The 18361-nt window shown below is 38.1% G+C and overlaps 1 protein-coding gene across 3 annotated transcripts in view; it reads right to left on the minus strand.

Moving 5' to 3' along the window:
• Positions 1–264: 264 nt before the first annotated feature.
• BBOX1 (gamma-butyrobetaine hydroxylase 1) overlaps positions 265–18361 on the minus strand; it is a 56586-nt gene continuing 38489 nt past the window's right edge. For all 3 annotated transcript variants that reach the window (XM_033006973.1, XM_042785469.1, XM_033006974.2), the window contains exons 4-8: positions 16521–16719; positions 7221–7326; positions 4666–4862; positions 3857–4023; positions 265–2241 (exon numbers count right to left, since the gene is read on the minus strand). In XM_033006973.1, the coding sequence (XP_032862864.1) occupies positions 2081–2241; positions 3857–4023; positions 4666–4862; positions 7221–7326; positions 16521–16719 (830 nt within the window). In that variant the 3' untranslated portion in view covers positions 265–2080. The remainder of the gene's footprint in view (positions 2242–3856; positions 4024–4665; positions 4863–7220; positions 7327–16520; positions 16720–18361) is intronic.

Consider the following 18361-nt stretch of genomic DNA (forward strand, 5'->3'; position numbering starts at 1 on the left):
GGAATCCTTCACTGACAAAAAATTCCAGCAGTGCAAAATTAGATCCATTGAGAGATTTATTGATTTTGTTTGTTCTTTTGTTTTACCTGCAGCTGTTCAAAGCTATGGGTTTAGCTGTATTTTAACTATATGTTAAGTATAAAGGACAAACCTGAATGGATCCAGGTCTAAGCATTTTTACAAACATTTGTATATAACAATAATTACTTCATATCTATGTGTAAGAAGTTATGTGTGAGATTAGATATGAGCCCAAAACAGTAATCAGTTCCATAATAGCTTTTAATAAACAGAAATTTGAATAAAATAGTTTTTAGAAAAGTACAGAATAAAAGCCTCTTCCCTATTAACCATTGATATAAATCCCAATACGTCTTAAGTTTTTAAAATTGTTACATGGAAAATATCACAGTTAAAGCACAGTACTGCTGGTGCCTCACAGAATATAGATATTAAACTTTCCTCATCTTTTCCCCCTTTTATAGCAAAGGCAAAAAATACTTTCCTCATGTTGCCATAATTAATTATTAAAGGAGGCATTGAGAAATCAAACCATGACTAAAAGCCAGTTTTGTTACGCAATGTCTTAATGTCAAAACTTTAATAAAAACATTTCACTACTTATTAAAGAGGAATGGATTCAAACCACACTATGCTATGTCATGATCAAATCCTAATTTAGTTTTATTTGATTATTCAGCTGAGATATCTGTTGACTGTAAATGATGAGTGGAAGCTATGGAAGTGTTTACAAGCTTGTGTTAGGGTCTCACTTATGTTGGGTTTTTTGTGTCAACAAATTTAATTCTATGGTTATTTAGTTCTGTAGTTGTAGTTCTACTGTTTTAGCCAATGAGGAAAAGACTAGGATTTATTTGATTTTCTAGTTTGAAAAAAAATACTTGAACAGAACGTATCTGAGGGTGGAGGTGTGGTTATTTTGCCAGGCTTGCAGCACAGGTGAGAGGGCGTCCTGTTAACTCTGCAGCTGTAAGGACAGTGAAAAGTAAACTCACTGGACATGTCGTTGGGTATTCAATTTGGCATCTGAATATAGGAAAAAATTCACTACTTTGGCTGCAGTAATTTTTACATAGCGTAGTCTCTATGCAGAATGCAACCTGGAGGAAACATCCCGCAGACCAATTCTATCGGAGGCGTGCTCTTGGATTTGGTGTAACAAAAATGGATCTGAGTTCAGCTGCCACTTCTCTGACAGGTGCAGAGGCAATAACCACCTCTTGTGCTTTGTGGCTTCTAGCCACCAAGCAGCATCAGCATTCCTTCTCCTGGATTTCCTCAAAAGTCTGTCTGGCCTGCAGATCTTAATTACATCTGTGCACAGCATCTGATGGGATTTCTGACCTTATCTGTGACCTCTACACTGAGATTTATTTCTATTCCTAATACAGAGGAAAATTAATATGATGCATTGTCTGGTAGCTCTATCGTTTCTGAGTGTATTGACTTAGAAATGTAGCAAAAATTATTTGTGGCTGTGATAGTCATCACATATACAGCAGGATGTACAGAATACAGCATCTGTTGAATGAGATCTTGTATCAAAGCAGAGTTCTACCTAGAAAGGTATATATATAAAAATAATTCCTAGCAGTGGTTGTTTATTTTGATAATGAATTTTAGTTATGATTTATGCAATAAAGAATGCCTCTCTGAAAACAGAGGAGGGTGCTGTTCATAACAAACATTTAATAAATAATACTTTAAATTCTATTTTGATGCTGCCTTGCAAGCTTTTTAGGGAGGGCAGGTATATATGCAGAGGCAAAGGAAAGCATTGCGAATACTCAGTCAGCTCAGTAAAGTGATAATCTTTCAAGCCATTTTGCACACTGATTTTTAAAAGCAAATAAACTGACAGAGGTAACAATGCATTTTATACATTAAAAGACCAGGGCACAGATAAATCTTAAATTGTTATGAACAACAGGTTTCTTAGCTTATTGAACCCCCAAAAATATTAATGATGTTAGTTGCTGAAAACATGATTTCTAAATGTTTTGTTGTTGTTGTTGAGGTTAGACAATCTAGGTTTTGCTCATTCTAGTTAGAGGAAAGCTCAGTCCCTATTCAGGACTCTCTTCCTGAGGAGCCGGAGCCTTGACATGACCACATCCCAGTCTGCATAGGCACCTTCCAGGTGACGAGTCACTTCTGATCCCGACTGGTAGCTTTGGCGACCGTGAAGCACACGCCAGTTGTCAAACGTCACTATGTCTCCTATAAAGAGATTGCACAAAGTTTAATAGTGGGTATGTTATAGTTGATTCCATCAAACAGATAACATGGAGGTATATTTGTATCGACAGTTAGGGAGCAATAATTTCAAGTAGCTCGGCTGGAGATACACAGCAACAACACAGCAATTTTAATTTAGCTGGTCATTCCAAAGCAGACAGGGCAGGTTCCTTTTGACCTCTGTTTCTTTTCTTGTATAACCAGGAGTTAAAAAGTGGAGTGGTAGGGGAGTCTACACTGAGAAAAGCAGGCCTTGAGCGGAAAGGCTACTACTGCTAATCCACAAGAAGGATAAAAAGGGTGAAAGCCAGTAGGGTGATTTTTATTTGATCCGTCTGATACTATTTATACTACACATATTCTGCATTACTATTCCTGTTGAGAGAATTTTATGAGAACAAAATGAAACCATTGAAAGTTAGGGAATCACATAATAAAATCTGGCATGCCATTTTAATTTTTCTCCCTTGTGTGCCACCACTATGATAAAACTCTAATCAAATAAACCTATAGTCTCTCTTTCCTTTTCCCCGCTCCCCTCTACCACCATTTTGATGCAGAAATTAATGGGATGGATGGTACTAATGTAATGTGAGGTACTTTGTTTTACCATTTATTATGGGATCTTATAAATTATTTTATCGCATGTTCCCAATAGAGAGAATAATTTCCGCATAGACATTTTAAAGACAATAGCATCATAGTACACGAGGCAATCAGACACACTTATGAATTTACTTTTGTAACATATCTTGAGACATGAGGGACTATTAATCTCTTTCTTTTATAACTGGAGAATGAAAGAACAGAGATTAAGCCAAACTATTTAAATGTATGCACGGACTGACTTTTAAAGCATAAAGGGCATTTTTGCAGCATGTTTTATGTTCAAAACACAGCCCTGTACAACTCCAGTTGAAGTTTAGAGCACTTAGAGCTTCTGCTGATCTACCTCCAGATGTCTTGCACAGGCCACCCAGAAAAAGCAGCACAGCAGCAGTGGCCTTTGTTAATTCATCTAGCATTACACTGGCATTTGGTGTCTAAGCAAAGATGATAACTGAATTCCCCACAGTGCTGTTCTGCTTCCTTCAGCATTATGCACATTATGCATCTGTATCATCTTCAAGGTGCTCTGCAACCCTTGCAGCTATTGGGAGGGTGCCCTGCTAATATTGGTATATAGCCCAAAGCACCAAATGAAGCAGAGGAAAACACGTATGTGATCATGTATCAATTATGAACAGACACTAAACTGGGATGGCACAGCAGTCTTACACGTGGCATGTATTAACTGTGGTGCTATTGATATGACAGGTTACGATTTCCTCTATGGTTGGGGTCTTTATGTAACATAAAGATACACTGGACTAATCAATAGATAGACTCTCTTCCTCACCACCTTTCTGATTTTTTTTCTTTATAGTGCAACAATGGTAAAAGAAATCTATGAGATGAATGTAAGGATGCAGTATAAAATAAAATAGGTGATAGAAGGACGAAAAGTTCCTCTCAATAGCAGCACTAACAATGCTGAATTGTTTTTACTGTTAGGAAAAACATGAAAAATCATTGCAAGGAAAACCAGCTTACTGACCTGGTTTCAGCTTGTAAGTAAACTTGTGTTCTGCACTGTTTAATAAATCAACAAATTCCTTTAGAGCTCCATAAAACGGCCTCACTTTTTCAGCTGGTATGTCAAAAATTGTGTCTCTTGTTGCATTATTATAATTGATGCGAACTGCTTGGCCTCTGGAATCCACGCTATGAAACAAAGAAATGAAATTGAATGTATTATGTTGTTACTGAAACATTTTAAGATGGTTAAACAGCAACTGAACTCCCCTGCTGGAATTTCAGTATGTATCTACAGTGAAATTCAGATTGTTATTGGGTTGGATTTTGATAAACCTAACTAGGGAAAGGGATAATCAGGAGAAAGTGCAGATACTTTATTTGCTCAAAAATCTAGATTCTATATTCTTTAATTGTAAATTCAGAAGCAATTATGAACATTCGTATTTGATATTTTTATATTATATAGTTCTTAATCTAAAGGCTTCAAACTATGACCTTTCTTTGGCACAATACAGATGTATGTCGGCTACAGTTTAGTAACAGACTCAGCTGCTATTAACCTGTGTCTGTACCTAGGAGTTGCTCTAAGTACCACGACTTTTTGATAGTTTGTGGCAAAACCAAATAAGGAAAACTATGCTATGGTGGTGCAAAGCACCGAACAAATCATACACTGGCAAAAAAACCCCAACCACCACCCCCGAAATAACTACAGACCAAGTTAAACCACTGCTTCCCACAAGGTGGCAGGAGCAGACCTTCTTCTACCAACACGTAATCCACCATGCAACAAGGATTTTATTTTTCGATGTTGTGGAAACTACTCACTCTATAATCCTTTGTTTACATTGCACAGCAAAATCACAGTAGTCCACCCCAACATCTGTATAGTCTACAGCAGTAGAGGACAGGATCTGATATGCCTGAGGACTTTGTTCCTTCAGCCTGTTGCATACATGAAATCCATCTACAACTTCACTTTCACCTCCTGCATCCGTTTGCTTTATACAGTGGAGAAACTGAACCTGGAATGAATTAACATCTCATTACAAAAAGAATTAGGTTGCATATTTAGCAAGTTGAGTAGTATCAGTTCTCTCATATCTGTGGTTCTGTTTTTGTGGTTGGTTTCTTTTTCAGTGAAAGACTGAGTTCCTGTTACTGCAGCTTCACAGCACTCTGTCACCACTATCACAAAGGCAGAAAATTAAAGTAGCATGTTCATAAATCCATCCCATTTGGGATATCTCCTAATGCCTGCAACCTGTGAATCAACTGCAAAGCTCTGGTCTTGCTTCTTTCCTTTGAGTCCCTCTTTGTGGCAGTCATATAATTTTAAACGCATTGCAGTCTTATCTCAACAAGGAACATTAGCTTTCTCTTGCAGAAACAAAACCTGCTGTGAATTATCTGATCACAGAGGGGTAAAGGTGGCTGTCACTGAAGGCAACTAGCCCAGTGGTTCTATGATAAAGTAGGATTAAGACAGTTTCATTTCGCTTCACAGTGAAATTGCCAAGGTGTAAGATGGAGCAGAAAGCCTAAACTGGGCTCTTGGTTGCAGCAGTGTAAATCTGAGCTACTGACAGAGGCAATAAAACTCCCTGTGGCATTAGAGAGACCAGCATTGCACGAAGTGTAACTGTTCATCTCAGCCAAACGACACAACCAATGGTAACGGCGTTCACTTCTCTCTTACATGATGGTGATTTATTTCTGAGACCATTAGGAGAAAAAAACAAAAACAAAAACAGGAGGAGAAAGAGGAGCAGAGAGCAGGGTTTGTTTCAGAATCTCCTCACCAGCTAGACCCACAGACCTTGATGATGGTGGTGAGGGGGGAAACAAATAACCGACAGTACAGAAGGGGGACTTGTTTGGAAAGGATGTAAACTAGTTTATTCATGTGATGAAGCAGCTTCCCATCCTCCTGCCATGCTCCTTTTGGCCAGCAAGCTGTGGGGAGGACCCAGGGCTCCCACTGAAGGGAGCACAAGGCAACAAGCTCTTTTCTGTCGTGGCCACAGCTGGCCTTGTGTAGGGTAAGGACAGCGTGGCACTGCTGAGGAGGGCTGCAGTAACGTACGTCATGGTAAATGATTCTGAAAAAGTTCAAAGGGAGAACTTAGTTCAAATGAGAATTTAGCTTTGCATTTGAGAGAGCTAGATCTGATAATCAGTTGTGGTTTCGTTTTTTTTTAATAGGGACATCTCCTGGAAAAATAGTTGCCAGGTCAAAACCTAGGAAATCCTAAAACTATTTTTATGGGACAGTTTTGAACCTAATAATCATGCTTTTAAAAACATTTATTCAAATATTTGTAGTAAACATGTCTTAAGAATTCAAATATTGCGTAATAACAAAGTAAATAAAGAAAACTGCACTTTTAAGACATTGTTCAGCAATAATTCAATGTACTTTAATACTTTTATTTCTTACAAGCACGTTTGTATGACAAAGTTTATGGTCTTTTTCTAATGTTTCATATCAGAGTGTGAGCTTTGGCACAGACAAGGCAGTGAGCCAATTCACATCTGTATACATCATCTTCACATTTTCTATTAATGAAACCCTATTTCACTCTTATTCCACGTTAATGAACAGTATCTAAATGATTTCAAAAGGTGATGTTAGTGTGAAGTATTTGGTATTTACTTGAGGATAAATCACATTGACTTTTTGTTTAATTATACGAACAACTGATACAAAATGTTCCACAACATTAGAAGGGGAAGTTTTATAGATGAAAACTTTTCCAGGGTTATTTTTGTTTCTTTGTACCTGTTCCTACTACTTTCCAGTTCTCCGGTGAATTATGTGGATTAGACTTTGATATGACAGGGACTAGGTGAAAATGTATTTTCTGTGGTTGTTGTCCAGCTTTACAGAATGCCCCATTTTTCTCTATTACAAAAGGGCAAATAAGTGTCTAACTTTAGCAATTCACAGAGAACAAAATATAACATCTTAATCATATTTCTTCTAATATGTTAATCTCCTGAGGTAAACAGATGAGTCCTAAAATGTTACAACTTGACTATAGCATTTAGACACCTAACTCTTTTAATATCATGAAAGCAGCATCAAAAGCACATACAGGGCCATAATGTTTTCTCATATGGTAATATTCCCAATACTTTGTGAATTTCATTTAAAAATTATGCGATACACAATGGGCTTGTTATGCAGAACTTACATCATAATGTATATGTTGTGTACCCATGTGTATATAGATTGTTATATGCAGATTAATATATAATTATTTTTACATTGCTCTTTTAAAATACAAATCAGAGTTGCTGTACACTAACCATACTTCACACTATAGGAACATTACCCTTTCCCCTTTTGTGTTGTGAAAAAGTGAGTAGATTCATCTTACCCCAGGTGGATGCTGCAGAACAGGGTAATCGGTGTGAAAACATAGTTTCCCAGTTGTATAAGCCACATTGTTAGCATCTGCTTTGTCTTGCACTTGCCAAGTTGGTCTTCAGAATGAAAGGGAGAAAACATGTTAAAACAGCCAGCCAGCATGCCAGACAGTACACACTGAAACTGAAATCACAGTACAAAAGAATCATTCATCTTTGAACATTAAAATATTGTAAAATTATAAGGAAATAATGATGTAGTAGTGTTCTCCTGCCCCAGCAAAGAAGGCTTATTTCAGCAGCCCTAGATTCAAGCTAGAAACCTTAATGTCTTGGGGGACATCTGGCCCCAGTGTAGCATCTAGAAGAATGACGGCTTTCCAGTGGCGGTACTTTGCCAAATGCAAAATTCAGTTGAAGACACTAACTAAGAAGTATCTGCTAGGATAAGTTATCCTCTTATTACCGAGGCTTCAGAAATAAGAGTAGAAGTTGGCCAATTTCTTTTTATCAACCTTCCACTTCTCCCTGCCAGGTAGAGCAGATTATCAATGAAATAAGAAATTGTTAGAGGTTATGTAACTTCCCCCAAATATTATTTTTAAAGCTTTATGATCTTAAAAAATAGAGAGTATCCTTTGCAGGGGGATCCTTCCTGTAACTTGAAGACTTGCCGCTAAAGGATAATTTCTTGATGAAAGACTGTAACTTCCTCCCTTTTTCTGATGCTCTTTCTGAGAACTACACCCATTTATTTTGAGACATGTTTCTGCCTTGAAATTTGACAAAATTCAGTAAGAAAGTTTACTGACAACTGCAGGGAAAAAAAAAAAGGTCTTAGTTATATGACAAAGATGTGAATACATCATGTTGCAGCACAATCAAAATCTGTTTCAAATGACACACCATGCAGGAGAATTCAAGAACCACACGTTTTGCTTGTACAGAGCACACATGATTGAAGACAGTCCTCAGCAGATGCATGTTATAGATCCAGACATTTGTCTGGAAAAGTGTAAGTCACCATACGCAGTCCATGTAATCACAAGAGCATAAGTGATTTAAAAGAAAATATGAAACTCATTTTCCTTTGTGAAACACTATAGATCAAATATATTATGTTTCTGATGGTGTGTCTAGCATTACTTCTTAATAATAATATGCATGTTCTTTAGCCTATATTATTTTTAGACCAAAATGATTTATATATAGCGTACAAACACTTTTGTTCTAGGAGTGGTATTTAGTATAGAAAATGTGCAAAATACTAAATCTAAAGTTCTGAAGTTGTCAGGGGGAAAAACCCCTTGACTATTTGCAAATGTGTTTAACTGCCTGGGGGAAATAGCTTTTATTATTTGTTACAGCACATATTCATCACTACATGACTTCAATACTCAAGTATGATAATTTCAACCACACTTCTGTAGTTCTCAATTTTACAGCCAAAAAATAGCCCCTTATATCATCCTTGTCATTAGTGGTGAAGGTAGCTACGTTCACTATATCTTCAATTTAAAATGCTCCTGTGTCACCTGATGGTTCTACATGCAATTTAATGCATTTTAATTTGTCTCATTTATATGTAATATATACAATTGCTGGAATGGTAGTACTTTATAAAGTCATTGTAATGTTTTGCAAAAGCGGTCAGTACTTTTGTGCTGTTACACTTTGAGAGGGGAGCTGGTCCCTGGGAGCTTTCCTTCCACACAAGGAGCTTTGGTCAAAGCTCAAGTTACTGACTTGAAATCAGTGATGCTAATAGAGAGCCCAGCACTGAATGTGAAAAAAATTAACCTTACTTTGTCAAAGTCTCAACTGAGCTGCAATATCAGCTCAGTCATGGGGAGAGCCCACAAGAGGTGAAGGAAGAAAATGTGGGTAATGTCACAGGACTCTTGGCAAAGCAGCGTGGAATGGTTTATAGTTTAGTAATTAGGGTCAGATTTCAACACCAATTGCTCAGGCTGTTTGACAGAGGAGGAAATTTCACACCAGACAGGTGTAGCAATTGTTTCCATTAAGTGGCAGCGTGGGCCCAGTCTCCCTGAGCAGAAAACCAGTCTGTCACATTCTTAGTCTTGCAAAACCGCTGTGCTAGGAACTGAAGCCACACTTGAATCATTTGGTCTTGCACTTCATTAAAAATTTGAGTCTCATTCATAAGAGATTTTGGACCCTTATCCTTCTCTTGCAGCTGAAGCCTCTTGGAGGTGCAGATGGTTTAGCTATTGCAGTGGGAGGGCTGGGGCCCCGAAGGAATCCCTTCATGCCACCCCAAGCTCTGGACAAGACTTCAGGACAGAGGAGGAGCACAAGGTCTAGGGCATGAGAAGTTGGAGAAATTAATGGTGGTATGACTGCAGAACTTGTTAATGGAGTTGTGCCTCCATAACGTAAAGAAAAAAGTTAATTTAAAAGGGTAGAACCCCTTGATATTCTTATATGGCTGATACAGAGAATGTCTCTACTTTTTACAGTAATGAATTTTAGGTAGCATGTACCAAGCAGACATCTAGACAAGAAAAAAGGCTTTTGTTATTCTATGTGTCAAGGTTATATTCATTGCTGTTATATTCCAGTTTAAAATTGATGGCCCTGCTTAGGTAATGTTTTCTTTGGCAAGCTTGCCAATTCCAAATTTATCCTTTTATTTATAATATTTGGTAGGCCATGTATTTGGATGCTAGTGAAATAGCAAGGGAATTGCCTAAAGTTATTATTTTATTACAGTTGTAAAAGCCACCTCAAAATTGGATGCCAGTAAGAAATCAACTTCTGTTTTAGAGGTGAAGAGGTAGACAGTAAAATGCTACTCTACATCTGTTGTTAAGTCTGAAAACTCAATGGAGTTTCTGCTGCTGTGAGAAATATGTAAGAGCAATAAGAGCAGACACTACAATAACTGTAGCTGAAAATTAAACTGGTTGAATTAGGAGAAAAGGTTCAATAGGGAAAGAAGTCCTTTCTTCTCCATACAATTTCTAGGCTGCCTTCCAGCTACACATGTTAAAAAAAATAAGAAATTTGTTTCTTATAAAACACTTAACCTGCCCCACCTCCCCCCCTCCCCCTAATATCAAAAAATAAGCCAAAACCATTAAAGTCTTTTTCAAGACTTCATGCGATGAATTATACACTTATACATCTAAGAAACACTGGGTTAAGAAGTTGTTTCAAGACAGGTCTATATTTTCTGATATATTTAGCATGTTATCATTTCATACACATCTGTATTAAAACATCTGAAACTAGTTTTGTGACTTAATTTTTTAAAAATACTTTATGGGTAATTTCTTAAACCACTACACTTAATACAAAGTTACAAGGTTTATGCACAATTCTGCTTGTATTTTCCAGTATTTTAGGATTTCCCATCTCTCACTCTTTATTTATTTTTTTTTTTTCTTCTTTCTCCCCCAATCAGAGCTTTTAGGAAACAAACGGTCTAAAGAGTAATTAAAAAAAAAAAAAAAATCAAAGCAGTCATCATTAATGTCACCAGTAGAGCAATGAGAGCCACTAAACATTGATGAAGATGTCAGGCTGCACTATGTGTGCATGTGCTCAGGGAGGAAGGAGACTTGGCTGATAGCTGTGCATCACAAGGGAGAACAACTCTTTTGAAAAGGTGTAATATTTTGCAACCCAACTTCCATATACAGCATTTGCGATTAAAGAAACTCCTCTTAAACAGAGATAAAAGATAAACTGATAACTCCTTGCAATGCATTGAGAAATTAATGCTCAGCAGCAGCGTGTCAGTTTTGCCTGCAAACCATACACATGCAAAAGACGGTACTTGCATTTGTAAAATATTTCCCATAGACTCCATCCAATGTCAGAAGAACTCGGGGGCAGGCAGTAATGATTTAAGCAAGCTTTGGGTCAAGGTTCATCTATTTAAGTAACAAACTCATCTTGTGCACCTCCTTGGCAAGATAATTCTGCTGTACAGTTCTGGCAGCTTATCTTTGTATTACCGTGAGAGTTACATTTGAATAGGTATGCATTTACTGTATAGCCTTAACAAAGGCATCCTTACAGTGCATCTTGGAGTCAGCTAAACAGTGTCTGATCTCTGAACTGGAGAAACGACGGTCAAAATGTGAGGAATAGCGCACTTGCCTCAGATCAGCTCATTGAGTCTGGCTCTGAACTCCAGAGCAGGCTGCCTTTGTGTGTACAGTTACTTTCTCTCCTTGCAAGTTGGCAATATATTCTGAAAACGAAAGCACATTCAACAGTTTTGTTCTCCTCCTGAAAGTCTTGGCTCTGCTAATACGTGCACTGTGTCATACACATACTACTGCTTTCTATAACTGTGCCTTTTATTTAACACTGGAGCATATACTCTTTTTTTCAGAGCTGGACATTGGTCTGTATGTAGCTTGTTGACTTTACCCTGTGGCAGTTGGGTTCTGTTACTTGAAATCCAGACTAGTCTGCAAAACTGGTCTTTGGATGTCAGGCTTTGACCATATGCTCTTCAGAATTTAATTTAGTATTGCAAAATCAGCCTAATCATACACAGAAACATAATCAGAAACTTTCAAATGACCTAGAGTAAATCTAACCATGGTGGCTTAATTGGAATGATGTAAACTGGACTTCAAAACGTTCAAATACTACAGCTGTGTTTAAAAAGCAAAAAAGAAAACCACAAAACTTGACTAAACTAAATATTCTATGTATGTTTTCTTTTAAATGTAGAATTCATGGTCAATTGGAAAACAACCATAATATTGAAGCCATCTTTCTGCAGTCTAATAAATACATGAATTAGCAAATAGGTTTTAGAAATGCAAGGAGACTTACAGCCTTTTATCATTCCTTTATTGTGAACCCTAATACTTAAGGAAACATAAAAATAAGGTTTAATCAACACCAATAGTAAATCTGATTTAAACAGTGAAAGGAGCTTTAATCACTATTTGCTCAAATGGTGTGGAGCAAGGTCATATTTCAACCTTGATCGTGTATGGTACATTAATGGGTGGGAGGTTCTTTGTATTAAAACACTTTTAAATACATATATTTCTCTCAAAGTCTCAGAACTCATCCTGACAAATTACTTTTATTGAAATCATCTTTAAAGAGAGTAAATATTAATTCAAGCTGATTTTAAACAAGGTGAAGAATTTAATAATCATTATGGCTTATAACTGTACTAGGGAAGAGACAATGATGGGAACGACTAACTTTTTTAATTGGAAAAAAAAACATTCTGATAACACAACTGATAAACTGTCAAGTCTCCCTAGGGCAGTCTAGATCTGTTAGCTGAACTTAGACAAGGAAAGTACATCCTAACAGTTAATGCACATTATGGACTTGTGCAAAGCATCTGACACTCTCTCTCATGACATCTTTGTCTCTAAATTGGAGACATGGATTTGATGGATGGACCATTCAGTGGATGAGGAATTGGCTGGATGGTCTCACTCAAAGAGTTGTGGTCAATGGCTCAATGTCCAAGTGGAGAGCAGCGACAAGTGGCATTCCTCAGGGGTTGGTGTTGGGACCGATGCTGTTTCACATCTTTGTTGGTGACACGGGCAGTGAGACTGAGTGCACCCTCAGCAAGTTTGCCGACAACACTGAGCTGTGTGGTGCGGTGACAGTTTGGAGGGAAGGGATGCCATCCCGAGGGACCTGGACAGGCTGGAGAGGTGGGCCCACACAAACCTCACAATATCAACAAGGACAAGTGCAAGGTCCTTCAGGTGGGTCAGGGCAATCCCAAGCACAAATCCAGGCTGGGTGAGGAGTGGATTGAGAGCAGCCCTGCGGAGAAGGACTTGGGGGTGTCGGTGGATGGAAAACTGACTGTGAGCCAGCAATGGACACTCACAGCCCAGAAAGCCAACCACGTCCTGGGCTGCATCAAGTGTGTCCAGCAGATCCAGGGACAGGATTCTCCACATCTATTCCACTCTTGTGAGACCCCCCCTGCAGTCCTGTGTCCAGCTCTGGGGGCCCCCAAAATCAGGACACAGACCTGCTCAAGGCAGGTCTGGAGGAAGCCATGAAAGTGATCAGGGGGCTGGAGCAGCTCCCCTGGGAGGCCAGGCTGAGAGAGTTGGGGGGGTTCAGCCTGGAGAAGAGAAGGCTCTGGGGAGACCTTAGAGCGGCCTCCCAGGGCTTAAAGGGGCTACAGGAAAGGTGGGGAGGGACTCTTTATCAGGGAGTATAGGGATAGGATGAGGGGTAACAGTTTTAAGCTGAAAGAGAATAGATTTAGATTAGAGATAAGGAAGAAATTCTTTCCTGTGAGGGTGGTGAGGCACTGGCACAGGGTGCCCAGAGAAGCTGTGGCTGCCCCCTCCCTGGAAGGGTTCAAGGCCAGGTTGGACAGGGCTTTAAGCAACCTGGGGACTAGGTGATCTTTAAGGTCATTTCCAGCCCAAACGATTTAATGATTCTATGACTTATACAGTAAGCAACTTTTCAGTCTCTCTTAAACATAGCACAGTTGTTAGGAGCTGGAGGTTGCAGACAGTTTCAAACAGACAGTTGGCAGTAATTCTAAACGGCAAGGATGATGAAGAGCTGAGGCAGACTACCAGGCAGAACGGTAGATTCTTTTTTTTTTTTTTTTTTTTATCTTACACTGGTGCAGAGTTAAATATCAAAATCTTTTGAATGCCTTCATGAAAAACATGTTACAGGGCTCAGCACATGGCCAATAGGTGAAACAGAGTGGGCGGCCCTGTCAAGAACATTAGTCTAGAAAATGTAAAGATCATTTCCAGTTTTAGGGTCTAGGAACAGCTAGATCCAGTTCTTCACCTCTGAAATTTAGGAAAGAAACTAAAGGTTCTGTTGCAACCCAAGCACAAATCTGTGGTACGTTGAAGGGGTTGTAGGTTTTGGTTTTGTTGTTGTTGTTTATGTGTCTGTGGTTTTGTTTTTTTCCCCCTCTCCCTTGAGTTGTTCCGGAAATACTATATATTTCCTATCAGTGATATGCTTTAACAAAGAACCAACGTTATTGTTATCTGGGGCTTGCTATATTTGTTACTAACTCAGAAATGCTTGTGCAGCTCTCTGGATACAAATAGAACAAATGCTTCATCCTTCAGATGCTGAGAAAAGCTGTGAAGGACTCTCAGATACAATCAGGGTTGGATACCCCTAAGAATCTCCTCACATCTGTTGTTAGGATTATGTCAAAACAGAAATAGAAAGCAGCAGTATTTTCCTAATGATGAAAGTTTTAAATTGAGACCACAGTAGACTGCCAGGCATAGAAGTGCTCGACATTAGGAATGCTTTTAACAGTAGACCATGTTTCATATCACTGGACAAGGTTTCCAAGTCAAGCAGGGGGTTCTGCTCCCATTTATTTCAGTAGGATTAACCTGAGTGAATCCTGGTTAACTTTGAAACCACTTTTCCCTTTGGCATAGTAACAAGAGAGAGGAAACTGCACTTTAATGAAAGTACGCTATCTTAACTACCCTAGAACATTTATACATTACTCCCTTTAAAGCTTTACGACTATTTATCATGGCTGCTAGAACTGACAAAAGCTTCATAATATTCACAGTATTTTAAAACAGTTATTCTCTCCATCCTCCCTTTTCAGAAGACAATAGAAAAAAGATTTTAAAATGCCATTCTTACAGGCTGTTCTATGTGCTATGAGTTCACTTCAGTTTCTGCCAATTTCTACATTTCTTAAGCCAGCTTTTCTGATTTGAAGTGTGGGGAAAAATTCTACACAAACAGATTGACTCAACGTAAATGAAACAAAAATGAAGGATGAAGATTGGGTCAGAAGCAATTTATACACTGCTAGAAGTTGCTAGTATATCACAATAGCTATTTCTCTGCCCCTTAGAAATTGTTCATTAAATCCAGAAGTCAACAGCATCAATGACATTTTTTTCCATAGCTGGTGCTGGACTGATACTTACAAAATGAAGATGTAACAGTATGTCTTAATAAGTATCATAGCTTGAAGAGGGGACCTTTTGTTTGCCTTCCTCCCCTTTGCCTCACAATTACCATTCCAGGTTGATGTATTTTTCCTAGTATCACAGCTCTGTGTTTACCAACCTTACCTGCGTTGCATATGCCAGCAGGGCTTGTGTGCTTTCACAACCGAGAGGTAAGGGGCAGAAAATCTTTTCCTCTGACTTGCAGTCTCATGGGAATGCAGTCATTCTGGCTAAGGTTGAAATTTATTCCCCACTTCTATTTTAGCTTTTTTTTTTTTTTTTAGACCAAGTTAGAGACACTGGTTATTCCCCACATGTTCCGAGAATAAGCAAACCAACCAAGAGGTAAATCCAAGTGAAGAAGAACTCTTGACATAAATGTTATTATCTTTTATTCTATTATGGGAGAGAACGGATCTTTTCAGATGGGAAACCCTGAATGTCCTGGTTTGGTGCCTAGTCAGGCACCAAGAAATCACAATTATGTTTAAATGTTACTATTTATTTTTGTCAATTATTTTTCCTTACAAATAAGCACACATTCAAGTAATAGGTTTTTTTACATGCATTGTAAAAAAATATACTAACAGCTGAGAGTGAAGGACAGGACAGTATGTTAGCTAATAACGCTGCTCCTTAGCTAGATGGAGGTCATCAACTCAGCTCAGCAAGACATGACTTACCATCATCATTTGTTTACTCACCTAGTAGGTGCTTGAGGATATAGAGGTTCAGTTTACCACCTCTTGGCATCAAAAGGATGATTTACAAGTTCCTCCTTGCACTCCTGCAGGCTGAGCTCTTACTTTGGCAAAAAAGCAGTCTTAAAAAAATGCTTGCTGGGACTGGTCATGGCTTTCCAGAACAGACTCAGTTGGAAGCAGGGAAATGGGTACTCTGCTCATCTTCTTGGCAATGTGAGACACAATAATATCATCTAAGTCTTATCTATTTCCATGCCCCAAAATCAGGTTAAAAAAAAAGTTTCAGTACAGATAATTTCCTCTGTTTAACAGGGGACTGGATTAGGGATTTTTGTTTTTCTTCCTGGTATAAATAAGTGCAGCTATTTTACAGTTGTCTTTTATTTGACATCATCTGTTTTCAGGCATTTTTCCTTCTCTCAGCAGTTAGTGTTATTGCTGTTCTTTACCTACCCTGCCTGTGACAGCAAAGCAATCCTCTCATACAGAATATTAATTGACACCACATTTTCTAACATGCAGAGGAAAAAAAAAAAAAAAAAAAAATCACCTTGTTTTAATAAAATTAATCCACAAAATAGGTCCAGTGAGCTAAAGTGAAGTACATTAGAGGTGATTACATAGCCAGGAAAGCAACGATATTGAAAAACTAACTCACCCATAAAAAGTGAGACGCAGGAACCCAATCCTGTGGCCAAGTTTAACCAACTCTCCCTGCCTAGTAGCAGCTCCTGTTAGTAGCACAATTCCTACTTTCTTTAGGGTGCACAGCCACTTGTATGCACTTTCATCATTGTACATGATTTCTTCAAAAGGTATTTTGGGAAGTTGCAGGTCTGAACCCCAGTACTGGCGTTCTGAAAGGACAGAAATAGAGAAACAAGTGCTTAGCTATTTTAGCATCAAAGCTCAGGACACAGTGCAAGCATGACGTTAATGGAATTTCTGTGCATTTGTGAATACACATTCAATCCTGCAGTTAACCACCTGAAACTGGGCCCTTGAGTTTACATGGATAACAAGCAACTGTTATGATAAAATTCAGAAATACATTGCAGTAAAGAAATCATAAGTCAAATGAAAGACCATTAGAAAGAGATATTTTTTGTTAACAGTACATCATAAACGTGCACATTCCTTTTTCTGTTTGTACTGGTGAGTCACAAGAGTGATAATTTGAAACTAAGACTGCTTTGAAAGTTTGCCTAGGGTAAAATATCATGGAGCACCTTAAGAGGTATTATTGTATGGATATATAATAATGAAAATATGTTCTTGATGGAGAAACAGGAGAAGACGCACATCGGCATAACAGCTTAGAAGCAGAGTAACTACATAAATTGCATAAGGGACCAATTTTCTTTTGTAGACAGTCCTCATATCCAGTTATGTTAAATTCTCCAGGATGGTGTCATTCCTTGTCTTTTCCTCTGCAGATTATTGTGAACATTTATCTTATTTTAGGTAGACACAAATGAGTGCCCAAGTTGTTAACAAATCCAAGCACTGCTGGAAGGTAAAGAAAATAATGGAAAGATTGAGTGATGAGCAAGAAGTTGTCATGCCCACTCTCAAACAAGGTTGATTATAAGAGCGTATGACATAGGTCTACACCATAACCAGACATTTGCTGGCTGAATAGACTTGGTGATATAGAAGGTGGAACCCACAGCCATTTGTTAGAGGCAGGTATAGACTTGCAGGTAGAATAGAAAGAACTTTTGAGCCTGGTTTTCCTTCAGACCTTTTGCTGCTCCCTTCTTTCTTGTTATCCACTCAAACCAGCAGCAGCTGCATGTCACATCATCCAAAACTATAAGGTAGTGAAAATCTATACAGCTTTAAAATTAAGTGCTGCTTAGTCTCATCCTTTTATGTACTTACAGCTGCCCAAATACTGCTAAATATGTATCTTGCTCTAATTATATATCCATGCCTGTATCAATATATATAGATTTTTAATGTGTGACCAACTATTATTATTTTCTAGTATCATAGTTCCGTAATGGTTATTGGCTTTCATTTAATAATGCTTTCTTAGAATCTCATAACCTATCCTAAAGTGATCACGTTCTGGTTGAGCTGGAGAGGTCCCAAGTAGCTAAGTCACCTAATACAGAGAGAGGAAATAAAACTAAAATACTGGGTCATAACTAGAAAAACAAAACAAACAAGCAAACAAAACACCAAAAAAAAATCCACCACAAAAAAAAAGACAACCCCCCCCAGCAATTATTTTCTTTTAACTGTATTATTTTCTGAGGAAGAATGTACTCTGGTGTTAGACAACATGGCCTTATATATATTTGTAAAGATTCTCTACAGAAGAGACACACATAAATGTTCAGTGACAAAATAAAATAATAATTGCATACGATCATATAATCTAGGCAGATTTTTTGTGTTATGAAGGATTACATGATCCAAATCTCATCTTCCACCATGAATAAGTCCTAAAAATTATGCCTACAGTACTCCTCATTCAACAAAACTGTACAT

The sequence above is a fragment of the Tyto alba genome, unplaced genomic scaffold (genome assembly GCF_018691265.1).
Source record: "Tyto alba isolate M040663 unplaced genomic scaffold, T.alba_DEE_v4.0 Super-Scaffold_8, whole genome shotgun sequence".
Classification (NCBI taxonomy): Eukaryota; Metazoa; Chordata; class Aves; order Strigiformes; family Tytonidae; genus Tyto; species Tyto alba.